Below are 20,429 nucleotides of genomic sequence, written 5' to 3'. Positions count from 1 at the left end.
AAATACCACCGTGTGAAAAAAATATTTCTCGTTATTTCATATTGCCAACCCAAACGTATATACAGATATTATATATGTGTGTGTATATATATATATATATTTTATATATATATATATACATATATATATATAACGATACATCGTTTAATTAATATCGGTGCTATTTTTATTTAACATCGTTGATTTAGAGGTCAATGGTTGATCATTTGTGTTGATATATATACATATGAAAAATTATTTATGATTTTCATTCATTATTAGTTAAGATACTATAAAAATGAAGTATAATATTCCACGTGTGTAAAAAAACTTTGAAAAAGACGAATGATTAAACGATGACTTAAAATTCAACGTTGGGATATAAAATTTTTAGATTATATATATAATATATTTTTAATTAAGATCCATTCTATTTTGATTTAACGGCGTTGATTTGGGGTCTACGGTTAATCATTCGTGTTTATATATACATGGATGTATACATATATATTATATGTAATTGATTACTTTGATTTATTACTCTTTCTAAAAATATCCATGTATTATGGAAAGTTAGCATGCACTGCAATTTATCTGCATGCATGATTTGCCGACAAGCAAAGTGCAAAAGTGGAATGTAAAAGATACCAATTTCATGTATGATCTGAGTCGTTTCTTTCGTTCCAGATGATTATGTGTGTGTGCGTCGGATCTATTTCATGAGTCTTTTGTGTTGGTACACTATAGGATAGATAAGTGTTCCTTGCACGCAAATGGCCGGCCAATGGCCAGGTGTGTTTAGCAGCTAGTCGTGACAAGGAGGCTTTGATCGGATCTACGTGTTAGATTAATCCATTGCCAACATCAAACCATGGTATAGTGTGCAGTCTGCTACTGATCTTTCTAAGAACAAATATTATTATGTGCTGGTCATCTTTAAACAAAGAAGAAAAAGAATTAAAGGAAACGCAGTGTGCTGCTTTAACGGTAACACGTCACACGTGAGCACGTTAGCTGTTTCGGTATTGTGTGTGTACAGGGGCAAAAGAGAGTAAAAAATATATATAAACAGTGCTCACCGTGGGGTTCGAACCCACGACCACAACGTTAAGAGCCTTGCGCTCCACTGACTGACGTGGATCGTCCGATATAAAGCAAATCATATCAGTCTTTGAATTTGTCCAATGAATAAATGAGTAAACGAGTAAACTGAGTTGGTGCATTATAGGGTAGATGGGTACAGCATACGTGGCTCAAAATCAGAGCCTGTTAGTATACCGTTACTCCCTTCGTCAGAAAATAAATTAACTCTTTGTCTTTTTTTAAAAAATTACGATTAAAATTTTTATTTTTATTAGATGATAAAACATAAATAGTACTTTATGTATGACTAATTCTTTTAAAATTTCTTAATTTTTTTCAAATAAGATGGATATTCAAACACTCGACAAAAAACCGATAAGTTCGTTTTTTTAGGGACAGAGAGAGAGTATTATCTAATTCTAAAATATAAGCATTTTAGTTTTTTAAGCATAGACTAATGATATGTCAAAAATTCTCATTTATTTTAGTAGTTAATTTTTTAATTCTAAATTGATTATATTTCCTTTCTAGGTATCTAATTGGTTCTAAAATCACTGAAATAATTGGAATCAAGAAATTATATACAGAATTCCTTATATATTGATATAAAATTTAAACCATATAAATACGTATATTTTAGAGGGGAGTAATAAATTGATACCAGCACTGCGTTGAATTCATGAATCGCTCCTTTTTCGACACCTCAAACGACGACTTTGTTATGCACAGTACTTGGTGATCTGCTACCTCAGCGCACTTACATCAGACCAGAGCTCCACAACACAAACGTGCAAATCTGCAACAAACGTTGTCGTGGGATGCGTGCGCGCAATACAGATGGAGTACATCAAAAGATAACCACCACAGTTTGACATTTTCATGGGAGTCAATTTGCCAACAAACAAATCCATGTGAAAATCATCCAGTGATCTGATTTGGTACCAAGCTTTTCGATGGTTGCGCGCATTGATAATGATTGCGTGAACAACAATCTACAAGGGAGGACTGGTTTGCAGTGACCCTACATCTGCATTTCTTTAATTTCGAACAGGGAAAACCCAATACTCGATACATCTGGTAAGTTAACCTTTTCTTTTGAAATCCAGCAGGTTCGAAGGCAGTGAGTTGCATCTATACACTTGAATTTGAATTATCGTTTGCTTGTTGGCCTATCAGACGCATCCAAAACTTAATATTAAAGTTAATTTTGGATGATATTTTAGTCCACTTTCTAAAATCTATCTATTATAATTTAAAAATAGCTTTGAAAGAAATCACTAGCTAGCAATTATATGCTGAAAAAACTACGTCGTCGTTAGATCACGATGATCCCATATTTTAACATTTTAATGGCAAAGAACTAATAGTATATAAATACAACTGTACATTACAGTTGTGGACTAAAGGTGAGTTTGGTAGTGCCAAGTAGGGCTAAACCAATTAGCTCACATAAAATGAGCTAAGACATTAGCTCATGATTAATTATATATTAATTATTTTGAATTTAAAAATAGATTCATTTATGGTTTTAAAGTAATTTTTCTATCGAAATTTTCTGTAAAAACATAATTAACTATGTTCTGACGATTTACCTTGTTTTGTATGTGCTAATTGATCTAGTCCTAATTGATATCAACTCACCCTAAGCGCAACGTAACAAACTGTTTCCAAATGATATCGTTTTCTAATTTCAGACTCCTGGCCCAAAATTATACTCCTGCGCCAGCTAGCCGAATGAGTAGTTGGCCTGTTATAGGTGTTGGAGCCTGTAATAGGTGTTGGAGCCTGTAATCATATTAGGAAACGGGGCATATCTTATATGCATTTGGCCCTGGAGCTGTAATTAGAGTCATGCATATTCACGTGGCAAAATAAGCAAATGCAATATTAACAATTAATGCTTAAAGGTAGATTAAAATCACATTAATTAGTTTTGAAATAATGGTTCACGTTCACTCTAGGGAAAATTACCACTTTCATCAGAGTAAAGGAGGAAATTTATACCGTTATATCATAGTAAGACTAAATTATAACGATATAGATAGATAGAATTTATTGTCTGAAAATACAATTATACCCATAAAAAATATCAAGATTTCTAAGAAAGAAAAAAAAGAGACAAATTGCAAGAGATGGATAGCACCAACCTATTCCAACTATGATTTGATTGGGAAAAAAGGGGGAAAAGGCTCCTCATGTATGTGTTCTTTTATGGACGAGAGATGAGTCACGAAATATTATCTGATATTTTGTTAGTCAGTGGTGTAAACGGTAAAAGTAAATAATACAAAGTTGAAATATAGTTTAGAAATATGAGATGATGAATTTATATATGGGAATATTTTTTTAAAAAAATACACACCTTTTAGCATATCACGTAAAAACCAAAAAATAATATGCACTGTAGCATTGTAAAAGAACACATACGTAGTCATGTGGTGACAAAACTGTGGCCTCCCTATTGGACCTTCAAATTGGAAAAGAGAAAAGTCCAAAAAAAATTACAAAACAATCCGAACTCTATATAGGTAGCCACATGGCCATTAATCAATCTTTTCCATGTCATTATGTCAATGCATGGATAAAATCAATTGGTACAAAGGGAATGTAACAACCGGCTGCAAAGTTATTATTTCTTCAACTTTATGTTTGCATCTGATGTTTAGATGTTATTAATAAATTAATCTTTCAATTTTACGTCTGTATTTGAGGTTTACAATATACTATATTAATAATAAGTAATAGAAAACAAAGCCACTTATGTGCACTCTCGCGACCTAAAAAATCCCACTTATAACAATCTTTAAGATGGTCCCTTGTACAAATATATGATTTTTATCCTTGTTGCTTTATTCATATTTCTACGTGGTTATTAACCCTAACTCAACCAAACAAACCTGCATGAACTTGCTTAGTCTGAACTCCGAAATTTCTATGGAGTATGAACTAGAAGGTACAGAACGTGCATGATGAAGGGGCCCCGTTTCTTAACTGTCCTGAGCTGCAAAAGGAGAAGCTTTTGTCAAAATGGGGACGAAGGCCAACAGATCGATCAGAAACAAGGGAAACAAGGGATGTGCCGATCTTTCAGAGACTGTCAGTGCGTCGTACATCCATCGAATGGGGTTCTTTCATTCGAAGTCGCGAATCAACCGAATGTCAAACCTGGGGGGACACAACTGCGTGTGATCCATATCTGAGCTGAGCCTCTGACGAATAAATGCAGCGGATTTTGCACGGCGGTTGAGCGAGGGCTCTCGCACCGGCCGGCCGTATTGAATTTGCCACCGCAACCCAACCACGACGCCTCTAAGCTGAATGGGGACTACCGTGTAGTCTCCAATCGAACCGGTGGCTGTCGCAAACTTGCAGTACGTGCACTATGCTACTGACGACGGCTGCATTTTGAACTGGTAAACAACGTGCAAGTAGCTATTAGTTTTACCCTCCACCCGTAAGTCGCACGCATGCACGGGCGGCCTAATTGTTTGGCAGAAGGTCCGGCGAAAAAATGGTTTGGCAGGATGAGATTGATATCTTTAGCCACTGGACTGGAAGAAAAAGATCAAAAACTTCGAATAAAAAATAAAAACAACATATATAGATAAGCTTGAGCTCGTCTCAAGAAAACTCACGAGCTTCAGACCAGGCTCGGGCTTGGCTCATTAGGAGCTCGAGCCAAGCTCGAACCAAGTCAGAGGCAAGACAAGCTTGAGCAGCTCAGGAGCTTCAAGCTTTTTTTGACAACCCTACTTGCTGCTTAGCTAGTTATTCTTATTCAGTCTCATCTTGTCTTTTATGGTTATGCTTATAATAAAATATTTAAATTTTTAACCTTAAATTATAGGTTGATTTAGGATTTTTTTGTTGTAGTTTATTTTCAGCCTTTTCTTTTAGAACACATATAATATATTTATATTAATATTATTTTTATTTGTAAATATATGGTTTGACTTTTCCTCACAAAGCCAAATGATCACCCTGATTGTGATGGAACCCCATCTTTCACGGTTAGTTATTCTTTTAAAAGTAAATGACATATCTAACAGCAATGTTAATAGAAGAGCTAACTACTGGCTCTAAAATCTTTTCATGTCACTAGGAGCTAACATAGATCCAAGCTATATAATAGTTACACATAAACATATGTTACATCATTAATGCATGGTCTACCTCTTATACACACATAATCTTTGAGTTTGTGCTGCAGCTAGTTATAAATCTGTAGCTCGTTTTTCTTCTCTCCCTCTACGTAAGCATAAATATGATGTGATAATTTTTAGAGCCCGCTTACATCACATATTGTACTCGCTCTAATAAAAATCATATCTATAATGACTTCGTCAATTTTGTCAATTTTAAGAGATAAGGTCCAATCTTCAACAATGCTCATAGGTTAATCTCAAGAGATACCAACCTAAATCTTCAACGATACTTATAGGATTAGCGTGTCCGTGTGTGTTAATATTTCGAGCGAGCATATGTGCGTGTATATAGAAAATGTGTTTGAACTGCGATAAAAAAAAAAGGTGTCGGTGGATTTGGCACTGCATCTACCAAAATGGCTCGGTTGTTTGGTTATGTGACTCGAGTTTCTTATGGTAACCATAATGTTATACCTCATTTGACTAAGATTTGGCCAGCCAATATGAAAGAACATAGCTACCAATTACGATGAAGCAAAATTTTCATATTTTTTATTGATATACGGGACCAATAACTCAATAAGATGGTGAGGAAACTTTTCTTATAAAATCCAAACAGTCCCGTGTGGTTTCTTACTGGCCGAACTCGAGGCAGTTCGGGACATTGGGCCCAAAACTAACAAGCCCAATCCGGCCCATTCCGTTTACTGAACCTTAGGATGGCTTGCAAAGAAGCAGCTCGGCACAGCAGCAGTCTTGGCCTGGTCCAACAAAAGGGGTTCAGGATTGTCATGGCACAGTTCAGAAGAGTGCCATCCATATAGTTCTTTTACACGTAATTACAATGTATTATGTACCTGATGCGTATGCAACCTAAACTGTTATGACAAAATTGATAAATTTTGATAAGATCTATGATGCTATAAGTTATTATCTAACCTAAATCTACACGTCAAGAAAAATAGCAAATTTTATTTTTTTTTGCTACGTACTACCTTCATTTCATAACGTAAGATGTTTGATTTTTTTTTTTGCAACGTTTGACCATTTATCTTATTTACAAATTTAGTATAAATATAAAAAATGAAAAGTGGTGCTTAAAGTTATTTTGATAATAAAGTAAGTCATAAAAAAATAAATGATATTTTCATAATTTTTTGAATAAGACAAATGGTCGAACTTCGCAAGCAGTGAGTAGATATTATATGTTTGGTTTTATTAATTATTATTTCTATGGTTGTTGATGAAATTCAGTATTCTATCTTTTCTATATACTATATATACTAATAATATACTAATGCATTGCACTAGACCTATAAGAATGAAGATATATATAGGTCCATAGGTAAAAAAACGGTTTAGTTTAACAAATCACTTGATATTTTTTTCTGATTTTTGTGAAAGTAATGGTTTTTGCGTGACGGACTAGAAGATGATGAGTGACGGATTAGAAGAGGACGGATGAGTCTGCTTTTAAGTAGTAGAGATAAGGTGTATTTGACACAACTCTAACTCTAGCTTAATCCCTCCTAGAGCCAAGGCTCAGCAAAACAATTTTAGCTCCACATAAAATGAGTGGAGTTGACTAAAGTGATATGAAAAAATAAAATAAAGAGGTAGAGCTAGGTTTGAGCAAATCCATAACTCCACTGACTATACTCCTAAAATTAAATTTAGAAACATATATATAAAAGTTTTATTTATAAATTATTTTTCATTTATAAACATACCAAACGTAAATGCACAAGGTTTTGCATTATTGGATCGTAAATTATGCCGCATTTGATTTATCTATGCTCCATATTATAGAAGTAGGAAGTAGAACACATATGAAGCTTAAACCATACGTACATACTGAATTAAAAGGAAGCAGAACAGTCCTACAGTTATTCCTCGCGGCCATGCAGGCGCTCTAAAAGGGATAATAAAACATACTTAACACTCGCATCATGCTTCCCACCCATGTCTAAGACTACATCAAACGGAATGCAAGTGCCAGATAACCCCACCCACCCCACCGGCCAGCACGTACGCATGCTGCCCCGCGTGCCATCGCATGGCATCCGGCTCAGCAAAGCTCCGCCGGCCCGCGGCAAGTACCCACAAGTTACAGGAGATGCATATGCTGCCTAGCGCTTGACGTGGCCTTCGTTGGCCTTCTTGAAGAGCTGCGCCTGCGCGGCGGCGGCGCGGTCGTCGCCTGAGCTGAGCGCGGCGCTGAACGCGTCCTTCACCTGCTGCGTGCTGAAGGCGAACTTGCTGTTCACCATGGAGTTGAGCAGCGACGCCGTGCCTTCGCGGTAGAGCTCGCCCACGCCGTCCGTGCGCTTGTTCGCCAGCGCCTCCGTCACGGTCAGGTCGTGCCCGAACGGCGCCGCGGCGGTCGGCCCGAACAGACGCACCAGCGGGCACCAGAACCCGAACAGGCCCCAAATAACGTTCGGGTGCGACAGCCAGTATCTGCGATCAGACGGAACACGCACGACACGTGCGCTAGGTTAGTAAATGCATCTGATACAAACTCCCGTATTATGTACTTGTGGATATGAGCTAATTAAAGAACGAAGAAGTTACGTGCACGGGAAGGGCGCGGTGTTGGGATCGAAGGGCGTCGGGGTGGTGCTCGACGGCGGCGTGGGCACCAGTGGGGAGTAGGGTGTCGACGGGGTGCTGATCGGAACATCCGGAGTCGGCGTGTAGCCGCCGGTGGAAGGGGAGGGAGAGTAGCCTCCACCCGGTGTGGAAGGCGAGGTGCCGGTGGACGGTGAGGGCGGCACGTCGCCAACGGATGGCGTGGGTGGGTAGTAACCTCCACCAGGTGTTGTCGGGGAAGCGTCACTGGACGGTGAGGGTGGCGCGTCGCACGGCGTGGGTGAGGACGAGCAGCCGCCACCCGGTGTGCTTGGGGAGGTGCCGCTGGACGGAGAAGGCGGCACGTCGCCAATGGTCGGCGCGGGCGGGTAGTATCCACCACCCGGTGTGGTCGGGGAGGTGCCACTCGAAGGCGACGGCGGCGCATTGCACGGCGTGGACGTAGAATAGCCTCCACCCGGTGTGGATGGGGAGGTGCCACTAGAAGGCGACGGCGGCGCATTGCACGGTGTAGGCGGAGAGTAGCCTCCTCCCGGTGTGCTTGGGGAGGTGCCACTGGCTGGCGCGGGCGGCACGTTGCCAATGGACGGCGTGGGCGGGTTGTAGCCTCCACCAGGCGTGGTAGGGGACGTGCCACTAGACGGCGAGGGCGGCGTGTCACATGGCGTCGACGGGGAACCTACGCCCGGTGTGGTCGGAGAGGTGTCACTTGACGGCGAGGGTGGTGCGCCGCCAGTGGACGGTGTGGGCGGGTTGTATCCTCCACCCGGCGTGGTCGGAGAGGTGTCACTCGACGGCGAGGGTGGTGCGTCGCCAATGGATGGCGTTGGTGGGTAGTAGCTTCCACCTGGTGTTGGTGTGATCGGAGAGGTGCCAATGGACGGCGAAGGTGGCGTGCCACATGGCGTGTGAGTAGAGCATCCACCCGGTGTAGTGGGAGAGGTGCCACTGGACGGTGAGGGCGGCGTCTCGCTCGGTGTCGGCGTATAGCCTCCACCCGGCGTGGTAGGAGAGGTACCAATGGACGGCGAAGGTGGCGTGCCGCATGGCGTTGGACTAGAGCATCCACCCGGTGTAGTGGGAGAGGTGCCACTGGACGGCGAGGGCGGAGTGTCGCTCGGCGTCGGCGTGTAGCCTCCACCCGGCGTGGTGGGAGAGGTGCCACTGGACGGCGAGGGTGGCGTGTCTCTCGGTGTCGGCATATAACCTCCACCCGGCGTGGTAGGAGAGGTACCACTGGACGGCGAGGGTGGCGTGCCGCACGACGTGGGACTGGAGCATCCACCTGGTATAGTTGGAGAGGTGCCACTGGACGGCGAGGGGGGCGTGTCGCTCGGTGTCGGCGTGTAGCCTCCACCCGGCGTGGTGGGCGAGGTTCCACTGGACGGCGAGGGTGGTGTGCCGCACGGCGTGGGACTGAAGCATCCACCCGGTGTAGTTGGAGAGGTGTCACTGGACGGTGAGGGCGGTGTGTCGCTCGGCGTCGGCGTGTAGCCTCCACCCGGCGTGGTGGGAGAGGTGTCACTGGACGGTGATGGCGGCGCGTCGCCGACGGACGGCGTGGGCGGGTAGTAGCCTCCACTCGGTGTGCTCGGCGAGGTGTCACTGGATGGTGAGGGTGGCGCGTCGCCGGTGGACGGCGAGGGCGGGTTGTAGCCTCCACCACCTCCGTGTGGCGGCGTCGGCGAGCATGGCGGGCCCGAATCTGCATGGAGAACACACTCATAAACTTTACATCGTACGTCTGACCCGATGGAGTAACCAAACAGTACCAAGATATGGAAAGAGACGGGGTAATGTACGCACGGCTGGGACTTGCTGGAGAGTGGTGTGGGACAGTCGATGGACCAGGAGTGTAGTAGTCCTTCCGGCTACCAAACGCCCTGCCGTTGACGCCGACGAGGCTACGCGCCGCGGCGGAGGACGCCACGAGCAGGCAGCAAGCTGACACAAACGCGAGAACCTTAGCCATCGCAACCACCTCGCAACTCCGGATGGGCACCCTGCTTCGCAGCGCAGCTGATGATCTGATCGATGCTTGAAGTGGCAGCTCGCGCGCTGGTTGGTCTTTATACGAAAGCTCTCGTGCTCTGCCTGCCCTCCATGCACCACTGCATGCACACACCTCTCCGCAGGACACGCGCATGTTACTGACTTAACAGCAGCAATTGCACTGCGATGCGATGCCTGCACGGTTTACACACACCGGCCATGCCCGTGTGTAAATGCGTTGCGAAGGAGGTTAGTTGGGCACCCCAGCGTACCTGCACGGAGCTCATTAAATAAGATGGGCCGTGGCGTCGAGTTTTTCCCTTGCACAGTGCGCTGCAAATCCCACGATTGCCAGCTGCCCCAGCTTCCGCGCCTAGCAGCGAAACTCTCGCACACTTGGAGAAATATACGGCAACATTTTCCTTCCAGGTGCATGACACGCTGATCTGCAATTCTGCACCGGGTGGGAGCGGTCTGGCTGCACTGCGCTCTCTTGACTGATCGATCCGGAGGCCAGTGAGCGTGTCAGCTAGGTAGCCATCCCTGGGGTGATGGGCACACGCGGGTGGCGCGTCGTGTCGGCACGGCACGGCTGGTCGCCGCGAAGCGCGGGACGCCGGGACGTGGTGATGAGCTTGTTTCCTCGCTCGATCTGCTGCATGCGCAGGTGGTGTTAATGTTGTTTCCTCACCTGCTTTCCTCCCTTAAATGAACAACAGCGTTTGCTTGCGAGGTCATCTCCGATGCACAGGCCCAGCCTCTCACCTTTAACACTCACATGGCTCGTGAGTTCATGTCTTTTACTGTATCTGCTATAGTTCAAGTATTGTTTGTTCCACCTACCATTGGTCTGCTCCCATAAGTTGCATATACATAGGAATGGCATGTACTCTCGATCGACCACGCGTCGTTGTGCAGCGCCATGCCAGGCAGACTGCAGACACCGACGATGTACTGGCTACTGACCATTTCTTAAGCTGTGGTGGAGATTTATGATCATCGCGCAGAGGTTGTTTCACGAAACTACCTATTCTTGTACAATTAATATGGAGTATGTGTATTATATATGTTGGTTTATTTATCGGTTAGCCGATATTTAGGAAAGGATTTAACCACCGTAATCCTATCCGTAATCCATCTCTAACTCTGAAATTCGTAACCCTTATGGGCCGTAACTGCGATCGGTAGTTACGGGTCAGAATCGGATTAGGAAAAGCCCCCGAGGCCCACCAGCGCTATATAAAAGAAGAGGAGCCCACGGGACGCTCGTGTCGCTTATTCTCTAAACTAGAAATTCGAAATTAAGCTCTCCCGATCAGAGAAGCGCTGGAAGGGTTTCGTGCGGCGATTCCAGGACAGTGCCGTTGGAGACCCGAAGGTCGGAGATTCAAATCAAATCATCGGCGACCTAATCTTGCCGGAGACGAAGGAAAGAAGACGGAATTGAAGAAAAGAAAAGAAGGGAATCAGATGGCTTCATCTGCAGGTTTATTTAGTTTTCCGCATTTGAATTAATCGGTGATCATGTGTTGATTAGGGTTTAAATTCGTAATCTATTGTTTATGATTGAATTGAATTATCTAACATTGTGATATCAGAGCCAATCCTAGTCGTATTTGATCCCATCAGTGATTAATTATGAATTAATTAATTATTTTGGCCTGTTGATGATCTAATCGGTGAAGGATTCAAATTAGTCACATACACTATAATTGATTCGAATTCCAAACCGAGAAATCAAAAAAAAAATCTCAAACCCTAGATCGAATTGCAATCAATCAAACTATTTGATCCGGTTTCGGATTGAAGAAAGCTCACCGGAGCAATACCGGTCGTCGCCGTCGCCGTCGGGTGGGCTTCGCCCATCCGTGCGTGCACCTGTGCCGCCGCTATTTGCGCCGGGGATCGACCGCCATCCACCGCCGCCGCCGCCGAGCGGGCTTCGACCCGTGCGTGGCACGCGCGCGTGCGTGGTTGCCGCGCGCCGGCGCGAGGGCGCCGCCGCCTCCGCTCTCCTCCTCCGGCCACGCCAGCTCCGCCGTGCGTGCGCCGTCACCGTTGCCGGGTCTCCGCGCCGACGGGAACGGCCGGCTTGGGTGCCACCGCCTTCGGGCGCGCTCGCCCCCCCAGCCGGTGGGTGATGGTCCGCGCTTTTGGCGCACGCCCTCCCCGCCGGACCACTGCGCCACCACCATCTTGCGCCGTGGATGCTCGTCGTCCGCCGCCAGAGAAAGAGGAGAGAGAGAGGAGTCCGAAGAGAGAAAAAGCGGCTAGGGTTAGGGTTTTCGGCCGACGGGTGGGTTAGCCTCGCCGCACCGGATCTCGGCCGTTGATTTCGATCGGACGGCCACGATCAGCCCCTTACTCACTCCTGGGCCGCCGCCACTTAATGGGCTGACTCGGCCGCATGGGCCGACGCCCCTTACGCACTTGCGCGATGCCTAACGGGTCGGCCTCTCGTGGGCCGGCCTGGTAAATGGATAGGCAAAAAAAAATTGATTAATTTTTTTTAAAATTCCAGAAATTAGTTTATACCTTGTTATGGGCTGTTTAAAATTGCAAAAAAAAATGATAAAATATATTTTATTGCTCAGAAAATTATTTCTAGTCAAATGGAACCAACGGGAAGTTTGCTAGAAAGAATTTATGATGTGAAGTTATTTATTGACCAATGTTATTTATGATTTCACGTCAATTTAAATTTGATTATTTCTTCCTTGATTATTTCTGCCCAACGGTGATATAATTAAGGATTTATTTTATTTTCTAAGTCTTTTCTGCCCAACGGTGATTAGATTTGGAAAGGTATTATACAAATATTATTTTATTTTTTGATCAAATGTTTTATATTATAAATTATCATCTGCAGCTTTGTCACAGCTTAAAAGGATTGAGCCACTTGATGGGGCTAATTATGCTGAATGGAAAACAACATGCTCCTGAATTTGGGGCTGTTGGAAAATGATCTCGCACTTAGAGAGGTTCCACCTATGGAACCAAAATTAGCTGACTTCATGGATGAGAATGATGAGGAATACATCAATCTCAAGTGGGCTTACGATGAAAAGTGGCCCGCTTGGAAGAAATCAAACAGAGTGTCCCTAATGTACATCAAGAGCAACATCTCTCCTTCTATTATAGGGGGGATTGCTGACTCTGACAATGTTAAGACGTATCTGGCAAACATTGAATCAAACTACAAGGCGTGTACCAAAACCTATGCCAGTACTCTTATCATGAAAATGGGCTCTTCTGTCTATGATGGAAAGAAAGACATCCGACAACACATCATGGAAATGTCACACATGGCTCATCAACTAAAAACGATGGACATGGAAATTTCGGAAGCCTATCTTGTCCATTTCATCCTGAACTCACTAAACTCTGATTATGATCCGTTCAAAATTCACTACAATACTCAAAGAGAAAAGTGGACCATTTCAGAGCTTATCTCCCACGCAGTGGAAGAGGAAGAGCGTCAAAAGGCCAAAAGGCAGAAACACATTGACCAGCTCAACCTCATGAACTCTAAGGGCAAGAGGAAGTTCTATCAAGGAGAAGCCTCTGGATCAAAGAAAAAGGGCAAGCCACCTCACCCTCCGAAACAAGGAGGGAGTAAGGTTGCTCAATCAACTGCTCAACCTTCAGCTGGGCCAAAATTCAAGAATCCTCACTGCACTTTCTGTGACAGTGATGGACATTGGCACAAAGACTGCCCCCGCTTCAAGGAGTGGTTGGCCCGTAAAGGTATAAATGAAATTAATGAAATTTCCAACGTTAATGAATCCCTATATCTTGAGTTTTCCCGGAATTCTTGGTGGGTTGACTCAGGTGCCACCGTGCACATCACTAATTCATTACAGGGATTGAATGACGTCCAGACGCTAAGAAAGGGGGAGCACATCCTAAGAGTAGCTGATGGAGCGGAGATTGAAGTGGAGGCTGTTGGAGACCTCGCACTCAAGCTTCCCAGTGGCTACAATTTAATACTTAATAATGTCTTAGTTGCTCCTTCCGTTAAAAGAAATCTTATTTCAGTCAGAGTCCTAGCAGAGACAGAATATGACTGTTATTCTTCCGAACTTGTTACATTAAGCATCTAAATAAAGTAATTGGTCTTGCCTTCGTGCGAGACAAACTCTACTTGCTCTCTTTGGATCATATTGTGATGAATGTCATAAATGCCTGCAATGATAAAAATGAGACTTCATCGAAATTGTGGCACTGTCGCTTAGGCCACATTTCTAGGGGGAGAATCGAACGTCTCATTAAAGAAGAATTATTACTCCCCTTAGATTTTTCTGACGCTGATCATTGCATAGATTGCGTTAAAGGAAAATTTGCTAAATCAATTAAGAAAGGAGCCACTAGGAGCACGAGTCCACTAGAAATAATTCACACTGATATTTGTGGACCGTTCCCAGTGACATCTGTAGATGGTTTTGATTCATTCATTACATTTACGGATGATTACTCCCGTTATGGATATATTTACCCCATAAGTGATCGTTCTGAATCTCTCGAAAAATTCAAAATATTCAAAGCAGAAGTTGAAAACCAGCACAACGCGAAAATTAAAATAGTGAGATCAGACCGTGGTGGTGAGTACTATGGAAAACATGCTCCATTTGGGCAAAGTCCTGGTCCATTTGCTCAATATCTTCAGATTCATGGGATTATTGCACAATATTCCATGCCTGGGGAGCCTCAACAAAATGGAGTGGCAGAAAGACGCAACCGCACACTCATGGAGATGGTGCGGAGCATGCTTAGTCACTCCAACTTATCAAATAAATTATGGATTGAGGCATTAAAAACGGCTACACACATACTAAACAGAGTTCCAAGCAAGTCCGTGCCGAAAACTCCGTATGAACTGTGGACCAGAAGAAAACCGACATTAAATTATTTGAAAGTGTGGGGTTGCCGTGCAGAAGCGAAATTATTCAACCCTCAATTAAAGAAATTAGACCCCAAGACTGTGAGCTGTCATTTTATCGGTTACCCGTCACATTCTAAGGGATATCGATTTTACTGTCCAGACCGTGTCACTAAATTTGTAGAAACCAGACACGCTGTCTTCTTGGAAAATTATGAAATGGGGAGCTCACAGGAAAGGGAAATTAATCTTGAGGAAATTCGGGTGAGTGTTTCTTCTCCTCCGGAAATCCAAGAGAATAATGTCCCTATTTATCATAATGTAGTTCCCACAGTTGGCGCTACGGCTACTGCTGAGGAAAATATTGAAACCCATGAAAATAATGAGCCTCAACAGAGTCCTGTGATACATAATGAAGAAGAAATTCCGCAACCTGATCCTGAACCGTCTATGGTCAATAATGAAAATCAAGAATTAAGACGATCACAACGGAACAGGAGATCTGCCATCCCTGATTATTATGAAATTTACATGGGTGAAGATATTGGGAAGGTAGACAACCCCACCTCATTTAAAGAAGCCATAAGCAGTAAAAATTCATCCAAGTGGGTTCAAGCCATGGAAGATGAACTCAAATCAATGAGCCAAAATAAAGTGTGGGATCTAGTAGAAATTCCTAAAGGAGTAAAAACAGTAGGCTGCAAATGGGTCTACAAAACTAAATTGGACTCCAAAGGAAATATCGAACGATTCAAAGCAAGGCTTGTGGCAAAGGGTTTTTCGCAGAGAGAAGGAATTGATTACAATGAAACATTCTCTCCTGTCTCTAAGAAAGACTCATTCAGAATTGTCATGGCGCTAGTGGCACATTATGATTTAGAACTCCATCAAATGGATGTGAAAACAGCATTCCTAAACAGCGACTTAAATGAAAATGTTTACATGGCTCAACCGGAAGGTTTTGTTGTGAAAGGAAAGAGCCATATGGGATGCAAACTTAAGAAATCCATCTATGGACTTAAACAGGCGTCAAGGCAATGGAACCTTAAGTTCGATGAAATTATCAAGAAATTCGGATTTAAGGAAAATAAGGTGGACAACTGCATTTATACCAAAATTAAAGGTGGGAAATTCATTATACTAGTACTCTATGTAGATGACATTTTATTAGCAAGCAGTGACAAGAATCTGCTGCGAGGAACTAAGGAATTTTTGTCATCGAAATTTGATATGAAGGATCTCGGTGATGCATCGTACGTTTTGGATATTGAGATTCACCGAGACAGGTCCAAAGGGGTGCTAGGTTTATCACAGAAATCATATATTTCCAGAGTATTGGAAAGATATAATATGAGCAAATGCTCGACATCACCTGCTCCAATTATGAAAGGGGACAAGTTTGGTTCATTCCAAAGTCCGAGAAATGAATTGGAAGAAAAGGAAATGACTAAGGTACCATATGCTTTAGCTGTCGGAAGCTTAATGTATGCTCAAGTTTGTACGCGACCAGACTTGGCGTTTGTAACCGGGATGCTTGGCAGATATCTGTCTAAACCAGGTATGGACCACTGGAAGGCAGTAAAGAAAGTATTGCGTTATTTGCAAGGAACTAAACATTACATGCTCACATACAAAAAATCTAATAAGCTTGAAGTTATAGGCTATTCGGATGCTGACTTCGCAGGGTGTTTAGATACCAAGAAATCTACTTCTGGGTATATATTCACTCTTGCGGGGGGGAGCCATTTCATGGAAAAGTACTAAACAAACACTGACTGCATCGTCGACAATGCAGGCAGAATTTGTGGCATGTTATCACGCAACGGGGTAGGCTGTATGGCTTAAAAATTTTATCCCGGGATTACAAGTGGTTGACAGCATTGAAAGACCACTGACTATATACTGCGATAATGAAGCCGCAGTTTTCTATACGAGTAACAACAAGTCAAGTGAAACTGCCAAACACATTGACATTAAATACCATGTTGTGAAAAATAGAGTACAGGATCAAACAATCAAAATTGAATACATAAACACTAAATCAATGCTTGCGGATCCGTTAACTAAAGGCTTACCTCCCAACTTGTTCAAAGAACATGTGGCCAACATGGGATTGTGTAATGACCTTGAATAAAGATCCTGGAAACCGGGGCAACTAAGTTCAATCAACACCCGCTTAATTAATCAAGGGTTTATTCGTATGATATTGTGAACTATAAGTCTTGTCGTCTCAATGATGCGAAATGTTGTTGTGACACATTGCTTTAGGGAGCTGTATTGTATGATGGACTTGTAATTAACCTCTAAATCAAGGGGAGAATGTTGGTTGATTTATCGGTTAGCCGATATTTAGGAAAGGATTTAACCACCGTAATTCTATCCGTAATCCATCTCTAACTCTGAAATTCGTAACCCTTATGGGCCGTAACTGCGATCAGTGGTTACGGGTCAGAATCGGATTAGGAAAAGCCCCCGAGGCCCACCAGCGCTATATAAAAGGAGAGGAGCCCATGGGGACGCTCGTGTCGCTTATTCTCTAAACTAGAAATTCGAAATTAAGCTCTCCCGATCAGAGAAGCGCTGGAAGGGTTTCGTGCGGCGATTCCAGGACAGTGCCGTTGGAGACCCGAAGGTCGGAGATTCAAATCAAATCACCGGCGACCTAATCTTGCCGGAGACGAAGGAAAGAAGACGGAATTGAAGAAAAGAAAATAAGAGAATCAGATGGTTTCATCTGCAGGTTTATTTAGTTTTCCGCATTTGAATTAATCGATGATCATGTGCTGATTAGGGTTTAAATTCGTAATCTATTGTTTATGATTGAATTGAATTATGTAACAATATATGCTCGACCTGGTGGACCGATCACGAACTCGGCTTTCTACCCTTCTTAACAAGGTATATAATCGTTTATTTATAAATTATTTTTTATTTATAAATATGTTCTTTGATTTTTTTTTTTAAAAAAAAGACAAACATCACTCAACTTTTGATGGAAAGCGTTGTGCCATTGTCTCCGCGATATGCATTGTCAATCTCTCCACAGATCGGTCATACGGAAGAAATATAATATACCTGAAGCATTAGAGCATGTTGAACACACTGTCTAAATCGGATTCTTTCTCATCTTTTAGCTTACGCTTATGATTATAAGTCAATTTGATTTTTTAACCTTAAATTTAGAGTTATTGTTGTAATTTTTTACCGAAGTTTATTTTCCAGTTGTCTTAGCTTTTAGATCGCTAAAAATACATATATATAAATTTTATTTATAAATTATTTTTTATTTATAAATACGTCTGTTTGACTTTTTTTTCGTAGTTAGCTCTTTATTTGATTTAGCCACTCACAATAGGTGCTCTCTCTAACAACCTCTCTCCTAGCCTCCACAAAATAATAGTCGTACCAATATGTAAGACCCTGCTTCTTACTCCTCTTTCTCCCTTTTATTGTCCAACGGAGATGCGGGGAGGATAGCCGAAAGGCAGCAGGGACGAAAACGGTGGCAATGGCGCGGGAAGGCAGAAGCACAGTGACACATCTAGGAGATGGTGGCTTGTGTGTGCCTAGAGTGCTACCGCAATGGTTTGCCATGGGGAGGGCCCAGGACCCAAAACGATGATGAGGCGGGAGCGGGATGACGGCGCCAGCGCGCAGGTGTGGGGAGATGGATGTGCCGCCGCCTGTCTGTGTGCCGTTGTGGTGAGGGGAGGAGGACCAAGGGTGACTGGGCGAAATCATGGTTTGGCCCACTATTTGGCAAGTCCATTATAGGAAGCGGTTGTTTGGTTTATTTAAAGAAAAACTAAATAACGTATTTACAAATAAAAAATAATTTATGAATAAAAATTTTATATATGTGTTCTTAGTTATCTAAAAGCTAAGACTGAAAAATAAACTACGATAAAAAAATCAAAATATATTTTTAGTTTAAGGTTAAAATTTTGGCTTATAAATCTAAGCATAAGCGAAAAAATGAGACTCTTATCAATTTAGTTGACTTAGCCATTGGGATGAAAGTCTATTGGTGGCTGAATTTTCACCCAAAAAATCCAATTTGACGAGGCATGTAGCCATTTTGTTGAAGATGATATTACAGCGCAAGAATCTATTTGCCAGCTGATGCAAAGATATGTAATTACTGCACAACAAAGCTATGTCAGCCGTGAGAAAAGCCGGTGCTAGAGATGCTTGTGGGAGTGACGCCAGCATTCCTGCTGGTGGCTGACCTCTGCTGCCTAGATTCGCGGTTCCACGCGCAGTCGTCACGAGAAATGCCGGTGCCAGAGATGTTTGGGGGAGCGACACTGGCATTCTTGCCGCCTGCGACGAAGAGACACCGACGGCCGAGGAACTCGGCCCGACGGAGGACGAGGGCACGAGGAGGAGCTAGATGGTGGCAACATCTCTTTCAGCACGCGCGAAAGGAAAAATTCGTTGATTGGGAACGGAACCAGCGTCCCAACGAACGAAGACCGAAAAAACTGGGGCTGAAAACAAGAATGTTGTTGGATTGGATTTTTAATGAAAAATCCCCTAATTTTAGGATGAGAGTCCATTTACCAAATTTCTAAAACCAGTTATGTACAATGAACTGTGGTTAAAACTGCACCGCTCTTTCAGATTTTCGGTTTCAGCGGTACGCTGTCGGTGACAGTCCTCAACTACTTGTTATGTCTCACATAGATATTGTTCAAGAACCACTGGTAGACAGTCTTGAAGAGGTTAATAAATGATACAGTACTACTATAGTCAAAATGGTAAAGAAGCATCATGCCAGTTAATCCCCAGAACCAAAAAGAACACCAAAGCTGTCCACAAATCATGGCCCAAATCCATGTAGAACTTCCCAGGCCTACCGTCGAAAAACCACCCACGGCCCAAATGCGACGAACCAAGGACCAAGCAGCCCAATCCTGGTGAACACACAGGTGAACACCTACCGTTTCTTGCCTATCACTTGAATAGTCATTGAAAAAAATAAAAACAATTAAAAAAAATATAATAATAATAATAAATATATCATTCCAAAAATACTCAAGTTTTTAAATTTGAATTTTGCAAGTCATACAAAAAATTAAACTAAAACCAGTATACACACATTCTATGTTTGTTATTTTTATTACAACATGTAAAAGTCGAATTTAAGGTTGCATATTTTTAGAGTGATATGTCTTATTATTAACTTATTTATTAAATTTTTCATATTTTTAGTAACTATTTAGATAATTGTAAGAAATGAGTGGATATCTATCTATATGCTAAGAAGAGTTTCCCGGCCAATCGCGCTAATCCACGGCTAGCCAAGCATAACTTTTTTTTTTAGAGTTGAGAGTCAAACTGTGTTTTTTAGTTTTGAGGCTTTGATCTCGTAATACTTGAGTGAACCCAACCAAAATGGGAAAAAAAAAACACACTACATCCACGTTGTACTGGCGCTAGTCCAACGTTACAATTTTCATCGAATGTATTTATGATCACGAACTTAACCGATGTTTGACGGTTCTAAGAGAGGACAAATTTAAGCCGAAATAGACATTCGAGCGCAACACCCATGCCTTTCCTGCTTGGCTCACTGCACCCCCAAGAAGCCGCAACAGCAGGTATAGTACGCAAAGGTGAATTAATTGTGCATTCCTACGCGCGTAGTGTCCCTTAATCTGGGGCTTGTGATTACAACAAACACTAAAACAATACTGTTACGCAAAGTGGCTACGGCCTATGGGCCACGCATAATTAGCTACCCTCATCACTTACTA

The 20,429-nt window shown here is 42.9% G+C and overlaps 1 protein-coding gene across 1 annotated transcript; it reads right to left on the bottom strand.

Moving 5' to 3' along the window:
- Positions 1-6,971: 6,971 nt before the first annotated feature.
- On the bottom strand, positions 6,972-9,945 carry LOC102722638 (nascent polypeptide-associated complex subunit alpha, muscle-specific form). Its single transcript, XM_015834308.2, has 3 exons — positions 9,606-9,945; positions 7,782-9,504; positions 6,972-7,667 (listed from the first exon to the last, which is right to left on the bottom strand). Exons 1-3 carry the CDS (start codon positions 9,943-9,945, stop codon positions 7,337-7,339), a joined length of 2,394 nt encoding a protein of 797 aa, XP_015689794.2. The 3' UTR covers positions 6,972-7,336.
- Positions 9,946-20,429: the final 10,484 nt, after the last annotated feature.

Source organism: Oryza brachyantha, chromosome 1, assembly GCF_000231095.2.
Source record: "Oryza brachyantha chromosome 1, ObraRS2, whole genome shotgun sequence".
Lineage (NCBI taxonomy): Eukaryota > Viridiplantae > Streptophyta > Magnoliopsida > Poales > Poaceae > Oryza > Oryza brachyantha.
The sequence above is the reverse complement of the archived record's forward strand: the minus strand, read 5'-3'. Positions and strand labels throughout refer to the sequence as shown.

Excerpts from the sequence above, each read along its gene's own strand:
- LOC102722638 (XM_015834308.2), bottom strand. The coding sequence starts at position 9,945 with ATGCGCGTGTCCTGCGGAGAGGTGTGTGCATGCAGTGGTGCATGGAGG. Across the intron at positions 9,505-9,605 it reads CTCTCCAGCAAGTCCCAGCC|ATTCGGGCCCGCCATGCTCG; the intron begins GTGCGTACATTA and ends TTCTCCATGCAG. Across the intron at positions 7,668-7,781 it reads ACCGCGCCCTTCCCGTGCAC|ATACTGGCTGTCGCACCCGA; the intron begins GTAACTTCTTCG and ends GTCTGATCGCAG.